Raw genomic sequence first — 15523 nt, 5'->3', positions numbered from 1 at the left:
GGGGTCTTTTGCCCAAGGACCCCTACTGGAAAGTTGGGTACCAACCAGGATTTGAACCCCGGTCTCTCGTATCAAAAGGCAGTCTCCCGTATCAATATATATAGGGTTTTTGTATAACTTTGGATGTGTGGTACACCCTAATCAACTTAGCATAGTTTTGCTGTATGCCAAATAAAAAAATACCTAAGTAACAAAATCTAAAGTCAAGTAAAAAATGGTCTTAAAAAAAATCCTAACATACTGGTTCTGTGACTCAAATTCCATTCATGTGGAGCAGGTAATTTAACTTATTATACATGTAGCTTTACTCTCAAGGATTACAACTCAGCAGTTTAGCAATGGCACTGAAAGGATTTCAATTTAAGGAGGTTTCCAGGGCACTGGAGGAGTGGGTTAGATGTAAAGGATGTTCCTATGGACTCCACAGGAAAGTGAAAGAGGGAGACTGGAACTGGGTGGAAAATGAACTCTCTAAAATAGTATTAACAAAAAATGCAAGAAAAAATCCATGTTACTAAAATATAATATAAAATTCTCTCCTAAAAATTCAGTAACATAAAAAAATTTCAGTGTACTTATGGAAAAGAGTGCTTGGTAGAACACACCAAAGGTCCTTTAAATGCCACTAACATTTAAAAAATAAAACCTGGGGTAATCATAAAAAAAAAGTAATTACAGCTAAAAATATGTGCAAAAAAGCACAAGAATAAGCTCAAAGCCACCAAAAACATTGGTTAAAAATGTCACTTTACAATTTTAAGTAAAACATTAAAGCATTATTGCAAAAGTTAAAAACTTTACAATGTGCTAAAAATATCAAGCAAGTTAGTACAATAGAAGTACTAAACATAACAGTAAATTTAAGAATTGTTTAATTTTAATAATAAAACATGGTTACCACTGTACAGCTCAGTGCATTCTCACCTGGTTAAACCCTCTTAGTCAAACAGAGTATGGAACGAAAGGTCAGATGGTAACAACTACCACCACTAGCTTTTGTCTCCAAAAACCTGTACAGCCATTCAAAAAAAAAGATCATTCCTCCCCCTCTGTGGTCGGTAAATAAACAATTGTAAATAATTGCTGTAGCCCCCCAACCCCCCCAAAAACCCAATACTTCTAATGATATAATTATAAACAATTTAGTCAAAATCACTAAGAAAAAAGGGAGAAGTTCCATTTAAACTTAACTGCCTCCAAATGTACAAGTAAAAAAAAAATGTAATCTGGGTATAGTTAGCTAAAAATAATTTGAGCAACACCAGAGATATTAAGCAAAATATTTAAAATACATTTTTGTAACTATGCAAGGTTTTAGAAACCTAAACAAACACTCCTGGATTGTAAAACACCATCTGGTATGCTTAAAATTAATTAGCTTTTTAAAAATTCCACCAAAGATCCATTTAAATCTTTCATTCAAAGTTGCAAAAACTAACCAACACACTTTTTAAGCAGCTGCCAATATTTCTCGGCAGTCTTTGCTGAATTATTATTTTTTCCTCTCTCAAGCCAAACACAAGTAGCCAGTTTCATCTGGTTTTATTACCTCAATGTTTTTATAAAATTCAACATCTTTTTACATGTGTTTTTTTTATTTTTTTAGCAACTACAAACGCTGCAGCAATATAAATTAAAAAAATAATGCACCTCTACAATAACAGCGGCGAGAAGGGGAAAGCGGTTGCCACAAAAGTAGCAATGTTAAAAACATTAAGCCATAGAGTGGCTATAAATAAATACCCTCTGTATATCTAAATCCCCCTGAATTGCTTTGAAATCTCAACCACTAATTTTATTAAAAAATATGAAATAGAAAAATAGGTTTCATATATGTGACAATGGAAACTCAATTTTGAAGATGAAAATACACAATAATTTTGAAATTGGAAGACTAATGGTTAAATGCCCGGCACTACTTTGAAATCTCAATCAGTATGTCTAATATTTCAAAACCAGGACATAGTGGTACCGTATATGTGATAACAGAAATTCAGTGTTAGATTTAAAACATCAGAGTGCTACTCTTACACCAGAACTCCTCAATGAAATTATGCCTATATATCCATGTTTGTTTATTTGTCACTCTTATTTTAGTGACATTAAATCTGAGTTTTCTTGATGGGTTCTGATGCCATTCTAAACCTTGGGTGATATCCTGGGCCCTACTGAAGTCAACCTCATGAGAATGGCACTGAAGGTGCAGATCTACTCTGAGAAGTGTCATTGTACTAATAGCATTGTGTGGTGCCGTATTTATTGTGTCTCAGCTATTTCTATATCAAATGTCTAGAAAAGACTGGCTTTTCTAATGCCCAGCCCTACAGAATCAACCCAGAATCTGAGTTCTTTCCTTCTCATGCATCCTAAATATTGTCCTCATTTGTATCTATGTAATTCCGATACTTGAAGTTATGCCCTCAGTGCCAACTATACAACCACAGTGCTGTCAGTAGATTTGTACAGTGTAAATTATTTGCCTTGTAATTGGAAATAAGTAAACTGTTCTGATAATGAACAAGAAGAAATATATTCCAGCTTTCTCTCCTAGAACTGTGTTGGATCTGCAAGAGCCAAGAGGAGTAAAAAATTGTGAGTGATCAGATATGATTTTGATAGGGAGCAGATATATTGAGTTAAGTGCCATTGTTATGTAGTCAATTTTCAGGCTCTGATACAGCAATTGGTAGCATGTGGAAAAACTGAAGTCAACTGGGTTCTTCATAGATGCAGCAATCCGCCCAAACACTAGGATGACTGCCTAAGTGATTTGTCACCACAAGCTCAAAATAGAATTCCCGTTGCCATATACAGGAATGTTCTGTTTTTACCTAATATACAGCTACAACATTTGTTTACGTTCTGCACATGAATACAATTTACCATGTTTTTTCTGTTGGTTCATGGGGATTTTCAGCAACTCTGCATTATACAGTAAGATTTCATTATACAGTTTTCAATAATTTTGTTCATTATTATTTGAGCACTGACACAAAAACCTAACATTTTTGGAGATAACCATAGACTTCATTACTATTTGAAGTTCTGCATTCATTTATATTTCAGAAATCATATCACATGTTTTAGAGAGACTCACTTTTTGGACACCTTGTTTGTATCCTGTCTTTCAGAAATGGCCAATGCGATCCAGGTTATATACTGGAGCTACAGGACAGTTTTTGAATCACTCAGTGCAAGCAGAAAATGCAAACCAAGGAGAAACATCTACAAATTCACAAAGCTAATCTACCTTAACCTTTCTGAAAACTGTGATATTTATTACACGAGATATATTTAAGTTAAAATACATTTTCAGACAAACTATGATTTCTGATATATTGTTAATGGATGAGAGAGAATGGTTTCTTAAATGTATGTAAAACCACATCAAGTAAATGTGAAATTTAATTTGTCCCTAGCAGTGGTGGAGATTGGTGATGTCCAAAATATGTGGACAAAACTGAAAGACAATTGCACTCAGAGCTTAATTAGAGCAGCAGGCAATGCGGTGATACTCTTAATGAATTAATACAGAGTAGGTACTGTACCATGCCCAGAATGAAGGATTCACAGAATATGTTATGTAGGAACAAATGCAATATAAATTATATACAGTGCAATGCAAGTTTGAACTAAAAAGCAAACACAAGGATCTCTAAAGAAATACAAACAAGTCCAAAGAGAGAGACACTTTCTACACTGTGGATGAAATCCTGGCTCCACTGAAGTCAATGGCAGACCTCCCACTGACTTCCATAGGGTCAGGATTTCACCCTAATAATCTAAGATCTTAAATTTCTGAATTTTCTCTGAAAATGTGAATGTATGTTTGTTGTCACGTGAAAGGTGTCCTGTAATCCACCCCCCACCCCAACACAAACACATGTAAACTGCTTTGTAGATTAAGTGTAGCAGTAATATATGTTTACAATATAAATTAAACATTGCCTGTACTGGTCTGTATTATGGTGTCGCATGTTAAATGGTTTGAAATGTACAAAATGTGTTTGGGGATTAATTCAAAGGTATAACTTGTTTGCTTATATAGCAGGAATTATTTACTTTGTCTTTAAGGAATGTGATGTATTCAAGAAAACTGAGCCTTTATGTTAGGCTAATTCATGACACACTGTTCAGTTCAAACATTTGCTGTAAATAGGCAACAGTATCTGAAATTAAATACATAGTGAGATATCATTCAATAGTTTCCATTATGTAAAACTTTGTACATGGTTTACACAACTTACTGTTGATGCTAAAAATTAACATTTTATTAAATACTCTTAATTAGAAACTTCTACATAAATTCAGCTGGGCTGCGAATTAAATTTTTTAAATCTGCATCAGCTTAAGTGCCAATTGCACAGGAAACAAACTTTTATAATAATCATACTTTGCATCTTTTATAGTAACTTCTATTTGAGGCTGTCTTAATGATTTAGGCCTCACAATTCCATTTCACAGATTAATAAAATTAAGCACTGAAGGATCAAGTTTTGTAAAAGTGCCCACTAATTTTGGTGCTTCGATTTTTGTGTGGCCCACTTAGGACACTTATGGTCTCACTTTCAGAGGTGCTAAGCATTTCAGTGGGAGCTAAGAATAATCAGCCCCTCAGCAATTTAGGCCCTCAGTGTCATCCAAAATCAGAGTGGACATCCAAAATCAGTAGATAAATCTGTAATAGGGTCCTAAGTGAGTTGCCCAACGTCATATAGGAAGCATGCAGCAAACCATGAACAGAACACAGGTCTCTTGACTCCCAGTTCTGTGCTTTAACTACAAGATCCTTCTTTTCCTTTAAAATATTTTGTTACAAAACTTTTTCAAATGTGTATAATTTAAAGATGGCGTATTAAGAAATTAATAACTACTGAACTTCATTGATAATATAACAAAGGTGAGAATTTCTCTGACAGATGGAACATTCTTCTAAGAACACAACTCCTGAAAAATGGCCTTTCTCTCAGATTCAAGATCTCTCTGAGACCTATAATTCTTCTCACACTGATGATAAAAAATAGTAAAATTTCTCCCCAAGATGCATAACAATACTTACTAATGATAGAGCCCTTTACAAGCATTAACCCTCACAACACTCCCATCAGATAGGAAAGTATTATTATTTATTTATATTACCAGAGTGCCTAGGAACTCTAGACATGAACCGAGACCACACTGTGCTAGGCACTGAACAAACAGAAAAGATGGTCCCCACCAGAAAGCTTACCGTCTAAGGCTACATTTACACCACAGCACTTATAGTGGCACAGCTTCATGGCTGCAGCTGCACTGTAGTGCTTGTGGTGGAACCACTCTAAGCCAATGGGAAAGAGCTCTCACATCTGCTTCATGATTCCTGCTGCCGAGAGAGGTAGTAGCTATGTCGGTGGGAGAAGCTTTTTCGCCGACATAGTGCTGTCTATACCAGTCACTATAACTTATCAGAGGGGTAGCCATGTTAGTCTGGATCTGTAAAAGCAGCAAAGAATTCTGTGGCACCTTATAGACTAACAGACGTTTTGGAGCATGAGCTTTCGTGGTGAATACCCACTTTGTCAGATGCATGCTCTGACAATGACATGCATCTGACAAAGTGGGTATTCACCCACGAAAGCTCATCCTCCAAAACGTCTGTTAGTCTATAAGGTGTCACAGGATTCTTTGCTACTATAACTTATGTGACTTATGCAGGAGTATGGTTCATCCCCACCTCATAGCGATATAAGTTATACCGAAGTAACCTGTAGTGTAGACAAAGTCTAAGTAAAACCCAAGCAACAACAAATGGATGCAGAAAGGCCAATGGGGGAGTGCAAGGAAACAATGAGACGATAATGGCCAGCATGAAAGGCAATGGTTTCAGCATACCAGTGGCTTAACTGCTGTCAAATTTTTTACAGGCCCTAGGGAAAAGAAGAGTTTTGAGGAGGGATTTGAAGGAGGATAATGAGGAAGCTTTGTTTTTGGGGAGCGCCTCCCAAGCATGAAGGGGAGTGTGGGAGAAAGCATGAAGGTTCTTGTTTGAAACTTTAACAAGTGGGCAACGGAGGCTGGCATTGTGGGCCAATCAGAGGCAGAAGTCGACCTTTTGATAGTGAATGAGATGAGCGGTAGGGTGGGGCTAGGTCATCAAGAGTTTGAAAGTGAGGGAAATAGCTCATGTTTGATGCAGTAGAAAAGGGGGAGCCAGCGGAAGGATGCAAGAGAGGAGTTAGGGTATGGCTACACTTGAAACTTCAAAGCGCTGCCGCAGGAGCGCTGCTGCAGCAGCGCTTTGAAGTGTGAGTGTAGTCGCAGCGCTAGTGCTGGGAGAGAGCTCTCCCAGCGCTGCATGTACTCCACATCCTCATGGGGTTTAGCTTGCAGCGCTGGGAGCCGTGCTCACAGTGCTGCGGCACTGTTTACACTGACGCTTTACAGCGCTGTATCTTGCAGCGCTCGAGGGGGTGTTTTTTTCACACCCCTGAGCGAGAAAGTTGCAACGCTGTAAAGTGCCAGTGTAGCCATGGCCTTAGTGGTAAAAGGAAAGGGCTAGGGAAATGATGTTTGCAGCAGCACTCTGAAGGGAAATGAGTGGGACATGTTTGAATTTGTCAAGGCTAAAGAAAAAGATGCTGCAGTAATTGAAACATGAGGCAATGAGAGCCTGGACTAGAGTTTTAGCTGTGATGGCTAGGAAACAGCGTGTATTGGAGTTGTTACGCAGAAAGACTCAGCAAGATTTAGATACAGCCTGGATTTGAACAGACACAAAAAGAATGAAGTGACTCCAGGGCCACATAACAAATCAGTGACAGAGTTGAGAAGTGGAGGAGCTCTTGGCTCCTAGTCCTATATTCACTCCTCTATAGTAAATTGCCCTTCCAGAGTATGTTTCTGTTTTTATAGAAAGTTCATTTCCAACATGCTTTGTGATAAAATCCATGCAAAATGGTAATTTTACACACATGTATATTCATACAGTAAAAGTTTATCATATTTTCATCAATTTTCATCATGGCAAAAGGCTAAAAAAGTGAAGTGCCACAGATTATGTACCAGGACTGTGGTTTTTAATATATTAATGATCTGGAAGAGGGGTTGAGAATTAAAATGATAAAATTTTCAGATGACACAAAATTAGTTAGAACAGTGTTTTTCAAAGTTCGGGTCACGACCCAGTACTGGGTTGCAGCATGTAAGGAACTTGTACGGCCTGTAAGCATGTAAAGCCTTGCTCAGCAACCCAGTGGCTCTGGTCAGCACAGCCGACCAGGATGTTAAAAGTCCCGTTGGTGGTACTGCCCAGCTAAGGCAGACTAGCGCCTACCTGCTCTGACACTGTGATGCACCCTGGAAGCAGCCAGCAGCAGGTCCAGCTTTTAGGCAGGGGGGCCACTGGGCTCTGCGGGCTGCCCCCACCACAAGCACCAGCTTCGCACTCCTGGCCAATGGGAGCTGGGGCAGAGGGGGGGGCAGTGCCTATTCCTCTTACACCTATATGCTGAAACATCACTAAATTATTTAGTGGTGAGCAAATTGATTTTATTTTTTTTTGGTTTGGGAGGGCCAAACTGAAAAATAAAAAAATTAAAAAATGGGGTCGGTTTAAACTGAAACTGATTTTTTTTCCTTGCAAAAAAAATTAAATAGTAAAAATAATTTGTGTTGAATGAAATATTTTATTCAACCTAAAACTACATTTAAAAAAAATTAGTTTTGGGTTGTTTTCCGGTGTTTTTCAACCTTTGTTTGTTTTTTAATTTATAAATTAAATGCTGTTTTGAAACAAAGTTCAAACAATCTTTTGAAATGGTCAAAATGAAACATTTCAAAATGAAAAGTTAAAATATTTCTATTTGAATTCCGAAATGAAACATTTAGAATTTTTTTAAACCCCCTTTCCCTCCCCCACCCCACACATTGATCTAGTCCGTAATAAAATGCTAGTCAGGAATCATTAGTAATTTGGATAATTTGCACAGAAATTATTTTAGTACACTTCACGTGTTCCTAGTTTTGGGGGATTAATTTTCCATCTGATCAGAGCCAAAGTTTCTGGCATACATACCATGAACTTTTCACAGATTTGAAACTTTGATCTTGAGCACAAGTATAAATGCTATTATTGTTTAAATGTGTATTAAAATAACCATCCCATCTGAAGTAAAAAGAATCCATATACAAATGTCATACACAATGACAATGCACTTATGCTTTGGATCATTTCCACTGCTCAGACATTAACTCCATTTTGATATGAGTAAGGGAAAATTCTACTACAAAGGCACATGGGCAACTTCCTTCCTGTTACAACCTAACTCCTTGGGGACCTAGAAGATTTTCAGAGGATCAGAACTATTCACCAATCTTAAATAGAGGGACATAATATTACTTTACTAATGTAATTTAAATGTGTAAGTAGCGCTTCTATATTTGGACAGTTCAGAAGAAAAATAAACATGTATTATATACAAAACATGTTAAGGTTGAAAAGTCAAACACCTGAAAGCTATGAAATGCCACAATTAAGACTGCACATGCAACATTAATGCAGCCCTCTGATGGACTGTTGAAGGCCTCAAACTCCTGACACACCTGTCTCAGGAAAGGAACAGTGGTGCAAAGTCCTCCAAATGGCCACTCTGGGGGAATTCTGTGCAACTGTGCACGCACATATTTCAAGGGCTGTGCATATTTTTTTGTATGTAGAAAATAGCTTCTATTGAAAAGATGTTGCAGTTCCAACTTTTGCCCACCAGAGGGCCCTGTGGCACTAAAAGAGAGCAGCTGCTCCTGGTCAGCCCCAGCAACAACAGGGAAGAGAAAGAGCCTGTAATGCCTTCTTCAGGCCAGGTCAGAAAACAAGGGATATGAGGAGACAGACAGCATGGGGCTTCTGTGGGGTCAGACAGGAGCTCATAAAGGCTAGCGGGGGAGGACAGAGTAGGGCAAGGACTGGATGGGAGTGGAGGTGCAGGACCACAGGCAGGGGAGGTGCAGAGCCCCATGAACAGAGGGGGAGGGGGTGCAGAACTACAGGGGATGAAGGGGTATGGCTGAGTGGGGCCACAGAGATACATGGGGACGGAGGGTGCAGGGACACATGGAGATGAGGAGAGGGGTCTGGCTGGCTGAAGGAGTGTGGTGACACGTGGGTAGAGGGGGAGGCAGTGCAGACCTACAGGAGGAAGGGGGATGGCTGAGTGGGGGCAGAGACACATGGAGATGAGGGGAGGAGGGTGTCTCAGGGAATGCAGTGACATGGGCGGAGGGGGTGCAGAGCTACAGGGGGACAGAGGGCAGCTGAGTGAGGGCACAGACACGTGGGGACAGGGGAAGGGCATGCAGGCACATATGGGGACAGGGGAGTGGGTGCATGGGGGTGCAAGGAGTGAGGTGCCTGACTGAATGGGAGAGACTAGGGGTCAGCCAGGGTCTGCATGGGGGATGCTCCCTAACAACCTCTTCCCGCCCACCAAAAATGTGTTTCATGCTTTTCCACCCACACCCAACAACCCTTCAAGTTCGTACCCAGGCTCCTTCCCAGCAATTACTTCCCTCTCCCTCAGCTCCTCTGTTAGGCTGACTCCCCCAAGCATTTGTACTCCTTTTGAGGGGTGTGGGAAATACAGTTATGTAATGTAGTTTAAATGAATTATTACTCAGAGTTTTGTATTAATATGCCTAGTAAAGAAGCTATTTGTCAAAATCATTTTCTGAATCTTTTTTGTTCTCTGTATTGTTACAGACATACTTGCTGACAGGTATTTTGAAATAAATTACCAAAATAATTGAAACTAGTGTGATTATTGTGTTATTTGGACAAATAAAATGTGCACAATTTTTAATTTTCTGGTGCAGAATTTTTAATTTTTTGGTAAAGAATTCCCCCAGGAATAAAGTGGCACAGAGAGACTGTGCAGGAAAGCAGCCCATCAGGGGGAGGCTTCAAGGGGCTAGCCAATCTGAGGCTTGCAGGCTAGTATAAAAGGAGCTGCAGAGTCAGTTATTTGCTGGAACCAGAGGTGTACAAGTAGTGCTCCTGACTGGCCAAAGGGAACTGCAACACTGTGGACAGCTCAGTGCTTGCAGGGACTGGGAGAATGAGAAAGACCAGAATACAGAAGAGCCCTGAGCCAAGGGTGAAGCACTGATGAAGACTGGGGCCAAGAGGAAGTAGCCAAGGGAACTGAAAGCAGTGTTGTTAAAGGAACATGTGTTGGTGCATGGCTGCTATCCTGGGTTCTCCCCCTTTTCCCCATAAAGGCTACTGGGAAAGTGGCCTACAATCAGACAGCTATAAACCCCAGGAAGGGGACTGAACTGATAAGAGGCTGAGCTGGGACCAGAACAGACCAAGAGGGTGAAACCATTGCCTCCAGGGAGGAAGCCCTGGGGGTACACCCAATACCAGGGTCAGAACTGTTTAAAGACTACAGGCACATCTGACCAGAGGGGGCTCACAAGAGGAGGGTGCCACCACATTACAAGTCCACTTGCATATATGCATTATCACAGTCTTGTCCAACATCCCATAAGAAGTCTGTGGCATAGCCAAGAATAGAACCCAACACTACCCCACTGTTTTAAAAAACAAGAGACTGTCCTTTCTCTTCTTGTAGCCCTCTGCCTCATTCACTGTGTAGCCTATGTATTGAATCAGGAACTTAAGAAACTTGTGTTTTATTCCTGGCTCTGAGAAGCTGTGTAAGGTGCCAACTCTGGTTGGATGGATTCCTGGAAGCTACGTCACATGTCATTAAATTTAATTACAGATTAATCTTTAATTCCTAGTGACTTCAGGACAACCCTGAAGGGTGGCAAGCCTCAGCAGTTGTAGATGGTAAAGACATGCACAGAGATTTGACATTCATTCTGAAAAGCAGTATGCTAAGTGGGTGAGGCATGGGTCTGCCATACCTGGGGCCAGATTCTAGCTCTAGCAGTGAACAGGGGCTATAAAGAAGGCAGAACAATCTGGAGAGAATTCCTCAGCACAGGTGCAGTGTGGGGCCATATTTGCAACTTATGCTTCATAGGCATAAGGGCATGCAGAGAGTGAGCACACATCTTTGCAGTAATTCTAGACTGGAGAGAATCTCACAGGTAGCTACATAAGGCTGCTATAAGTTAGAGAAACTTGCGGAGGGGGCTGAAAATTTCAGTCTGAAAGGTTAGTTTGGCACATTTATAAGTAAATGAAAACAAGGGCTTACAATGGAAAGCATTAGGCAATCTTGATCATAGTTATCACTACCAGCTCTACCTATAATACATATATGATGATCCGAGGGATCTGTCTGTACAATGTATTTATTATGTTTGAGATTATGAAGTCTTGCTTCACCAATCTACTAGAATTATTTGAGGGGGGCAACAAGCATGACGACAAAGGAGATCCAGTGGATATAGTGTTCTTGGATTTTCAGAAAGCATTTGACAAGGTCCCTCACCACAGGCTCTTAAGCAAAATAAGCAGTCATGGGATAGGAGGGAAGGTTCTCTCAGGGGGATTGGTAACTGGTTAAAAGATAGGAAACAAAGGGTAGGAATAAATGGTCAGTTTTCAGAATGGAGAGAGGTAAATAGTGGCGCCCCCCAGGGATCTGAACTGGGCCCGGTCCTATATAACATATTCATAAATGATCTGGAAAAATGGTAAACAGTGAGATGGCAAAATTTGCAGATGATACAAAACTACAAAAGATAGTTAAGTCCCAGGCAGACTGTGAAGAGCTACAAAAGGATCTCACAAAACTGGGTGACTGGGCAACAAAATGGCAGATGAAATTTAATGTTGATAAATGCAAAGGAATGGACATTGAAAAACATAATCCTAACTATACCTATACAATGATGGGGTCTAAATTAGCAATTACCACTCAAGAAAGAGATCTTGGAGTCATTGTGGATAGTTCTCTGAAAATACCCACTCAACGTGCAGCGGCAATCAAAAAAGCGAATGAATGTTGGGAATCATCAAGAAAGGGATAGATAAGACAGAAGATATCATATTGCCTCTATACAAACCCATGATATGCCCACACCTTGAACAGTGCATGCAGATGTGGTCGCCCTATCTCAAAAAAGATATGTTGGAATTGGAAAAGATTCAGAAAAGGGCAACAAAAATGATTAGGGGTGCAGAACAGCTTCTGTATGAGTAGAGATTAATAAGACCGGGAGTTTTCAGCTTGGAAAAGAGGCAACTTAGGGAGGATATGATAGAGGTCTATAAAATCATGAGTGGTACAGAGAAAGTAAATAAGGAAGTGTTATTTACTCCTCATAATACAAGAACAAGGGGCCACCAAATGAAATTAATAGGCAGCAGGTTTAAAACAAAGACAAGAAAGTATTTTTTCATGCAACACACTGTCAACCTCTGGAACTCCTTGCCAGAGGGTGTTGTGAATGCCAATACTATAACGGCATTCAAAAGGGAGCTAGCTAGATTCACGGAAGATAGGTCCATCAATGGTTATTAGCCAGGATGGGCAGAAATGGTGTCCCTAGCCTCTGTTTGCCAGAAGCTGGGATTGGGTGACAGGGCATGGATGATAACCTGTCTGTTCATTCCCTTTGAAGCACCTCCCATTGGCCACTGTCAGAGGACAGGAAACTGGGCTTGATGGACCTTTGGTCTGACCCAGTATGGCTGTTCTTATGTTCTTTGTATCTTTATCAGTCTGAAAACTCCATTTTGAATATGGGGGCTAAGTGGATTCTCTGTCTCTTTGCCTCCATGTTTTAAGGAATGGTGGTAGTATGCAAAGGGATTGTTCATTAAAATGAAAGTAAATAGAACAAAACATGCAACTTGCAGAGAATAGTTGCCTAAAATTTTCCTGAAGTATTGTATATGTAACCCTGAGCAATGTATTCCCTTATGTGAGATGTTGAGGGAGACTTTCTAAAATCCTTGTAAAAAATGACAACTAAGTTCAGCATTTCTGCTTTAACTTGCTAACATGAAGATCATTATTACAGATTCACTTTTTCTGTCACATGATGCTGATTCAGCAAATTAATTGAAACCCCATTTACAGTGTACTGTTCACTCAAAACATAAGCATTGCCAGTTTTATGTGAGGACTTTAAAACCTGTTATCATGTGCATTGCCCAAGTGCATAATGCACAAATATTGAGAAACCCCATTGCAGGTAACTGTCATTTTTATAATACTATTTTTAAAAAAACCTAATTGGTGACTATTAGACTATTAAATGTACTTCTTAACTGGCTGTGGTCTACAGGATTAAGGCCATCTTGAAGAATCATTTAGAAAGCAGGGTGGATAAAAATCAATGATTTAAAAAAAATCAGATTTCTTTGATTTAAATCGGATTTTTTTTATGAAATAGTTTTTTCCTCAAAACCTATCTAAAGATAGTTTTAATTAAGATATACTATAGCTCAAAGATATTTCATTGTGGAATAGGGATTATAGAGTCTAATTCTATAGCATCAGACAATATATTCATGTACTGTTTAAGAAAAGTTTTGTAAATGAGTTCCAATAGTTCATGGATTAGGGACCCGATCTTATGGGGTTCCAGGGGCTTCTGTATAGATTAATTAGGTTAATCTTTCTATCTACCCAATGGGACTCAGTGCTCAGTCTAGAAGATACCATCAGAGATGCTTAGTTTTGCAGTTCTCAAACTGTGGATTTGTGTCTCCAGAGATAATAGCAAAAGTTTTTAAATAAATAATATATAGAGGTAAGAAATAACAGACCTCAACCCTATTGTCCCTCTTCAAAGTTGTGTACACAGAGTCAATCCCTCACCTCTCTCTAAAAGTGCAAAGTTTAAAAAAAAAATTGTTGGGGGCAGAATAGATCTGGACAAGGAGAAGAAGTCTGGAAATAAATGTGAGAAGGGAAGGACAGGCAGTAGAAACAAAAGTGAAACTGTTTGAGCAGCATATTACAGAAGTCTTGAGGTCTTTCTGAGTGTAGCCTTCATTGATTTGAGATTTACCATGCCATTCTCTCACTAGAAGGGAAAGCTTATAATAGCAGCAGGCCTAAAAAAGACCCAGTTTGGGAATATTTTAATAAAGTTCCTCTATCTGCTGTGGGTAAGACAGGTATGTGTGCAAAATGCAAACAGTGCCACAAAGAAATGCAAGATCTAGTTGCCCGAATGAAGCAACATCATGAGAAGTGTTCCTTCTCAGGAGGAAGCTGCATTGATGATGATGAAAGGAACATGTCTGAACATGTAGGATTCTCAGGTTTGTAAACTTTTATATTTCATACTTCTTTCTTAAGGACTGCCTCTCTTTCTTTTGGACTGTTCTTGAATCTTCACGTTTGAGCAAAAAATAGAGTTGATACTCAATGGAACTATCATTTTAGATGCAGTTGTGATAAAAAATAAATAGCTGAAATAGGCAGATCCTCCTTTTACAATTTCACCTTTAAAGTAGTACTGAGTGTCAGTGAATGCAATGACTAATACTAAATGAGCAGTATGGTAATAATAATTAAATAACTGCATTGACATATTTTGTTTAGAAGAATCCATCCTCAACACACAGGATTCTGAAGACCATCCACCTTCAAGATCACCATCATTTTCTATTGTTTCAGAGTTATCTGCTAATGACAGTGTTTCAGTCACATCATGTATGTCATATAGCCACAGTATATCACCTGTAGCAAAATGAAAAAAAAATCTCCATCACCCAGAAACAATCATAGGTAAATTTGTGATAAGAACCAGCAGATTACAAAAAGAGGTAATTTATGAAAAACTTGCCTGGTTTGTTTATGCAACAAACTTTCCTTTCCATATAATTGAGAACCCACACTTCATTAACATGGTTCAGTCATTAAAACCAGGATAGAGTCCACCCAACAGAGCAGATGTCGCAGGCAAATTGCTGGATAAAGGATATGAAAGAGAAATTGAGTAGTGTGCAAAAGGTCTAAAGAGTGAAATTGTTAACCTGAGTCTTGATGGGTGGAGCAATGTCCACAATGATCCTGTTGTATGTGCTCCTGTGACAACAGAAGAAGGGAATGTCTTGCTTACAGAAACAATTGATACATCAGGAAATGCACACACAGCAGAATACTTACAAGTCGTAGCAGTAAAAGCTATTACAAACTGTGAAAAAAAGTTCAACTGTCTAGAACGCAGCTTGGTCACAGACAATGCTGCACATGTATCCAAGATTACAAGAAATTATTTAGAAGAAAGCCCCAAGCTAATAATATACGGTTGCAGTGCTCATGTGATGCACCTCCTAGCCAAAGACTTCAGTGTTCCAGAAATAAAGGGCAATGTTGTTGAAATTGCAAAATACTTCCGTAACAACCACTTTGCAGCAGCTGCTCTGAAAAAAGTGGGAGGAACCAAGCTAACTCTCCCACAAGATGTGTGATGGAACACAGTAGTGGACTGCTTTGAGCACTATATCAAGAACTGGCCTAATCTAATGACAGTTTGTGAACAAAATCATGAAAAAAAAATAGATGGCACTGTCACAGCCAAAGTTCTTAACATTGGGCTTAAGAGAAATGTT

At 39.3% G+C, this 15523-nt stretch overlaps 1 protein-coding gene across 1 annotated transcript in view; it reads left to right on the top strand.

Moving 5' to 3' along the window:
- TCF24 (transcription factor 24) overlaps positions 1-5034 on the top strand; it is an 11387-nt gene extending 6353 nt beyond the window's left edge. The window contains exon 3 of the mRNA XM_075063066.1: positions 3132-5034. Coding sequence (XP_074919167.1) covers positions 3132-3245 — 114 coding nt within the window. The 3' untranslated portion in view covers positions 3246-5034. The remainder of the gene's footprint in view (positions 1-3131) is intronic.
- Positions 5035-15523: the final 10489 nt, after the last annotated feature.

Source organism: Chelonoidis abingdonii, chromosome 2 (genome assembly GCF_003597395.2).
Source record: "Chelonoidis abingdonii isolate Lonesome George chromosome 2, CheloAbing_2.0, whole genome shotgun sequence".
NCBI classification, from domain to species: domain Eukaryota; kingdom Metazoa; phylum Chordata; order Testudines; family Testudinidae; genus Chelonoidis; species Chelonoidis abingdonii.
The sequence above is the reverse complement of the archived record's forward strand: the minus strand, read 5'-3'. Positions and strand labels throughout refer to the sequence as shown.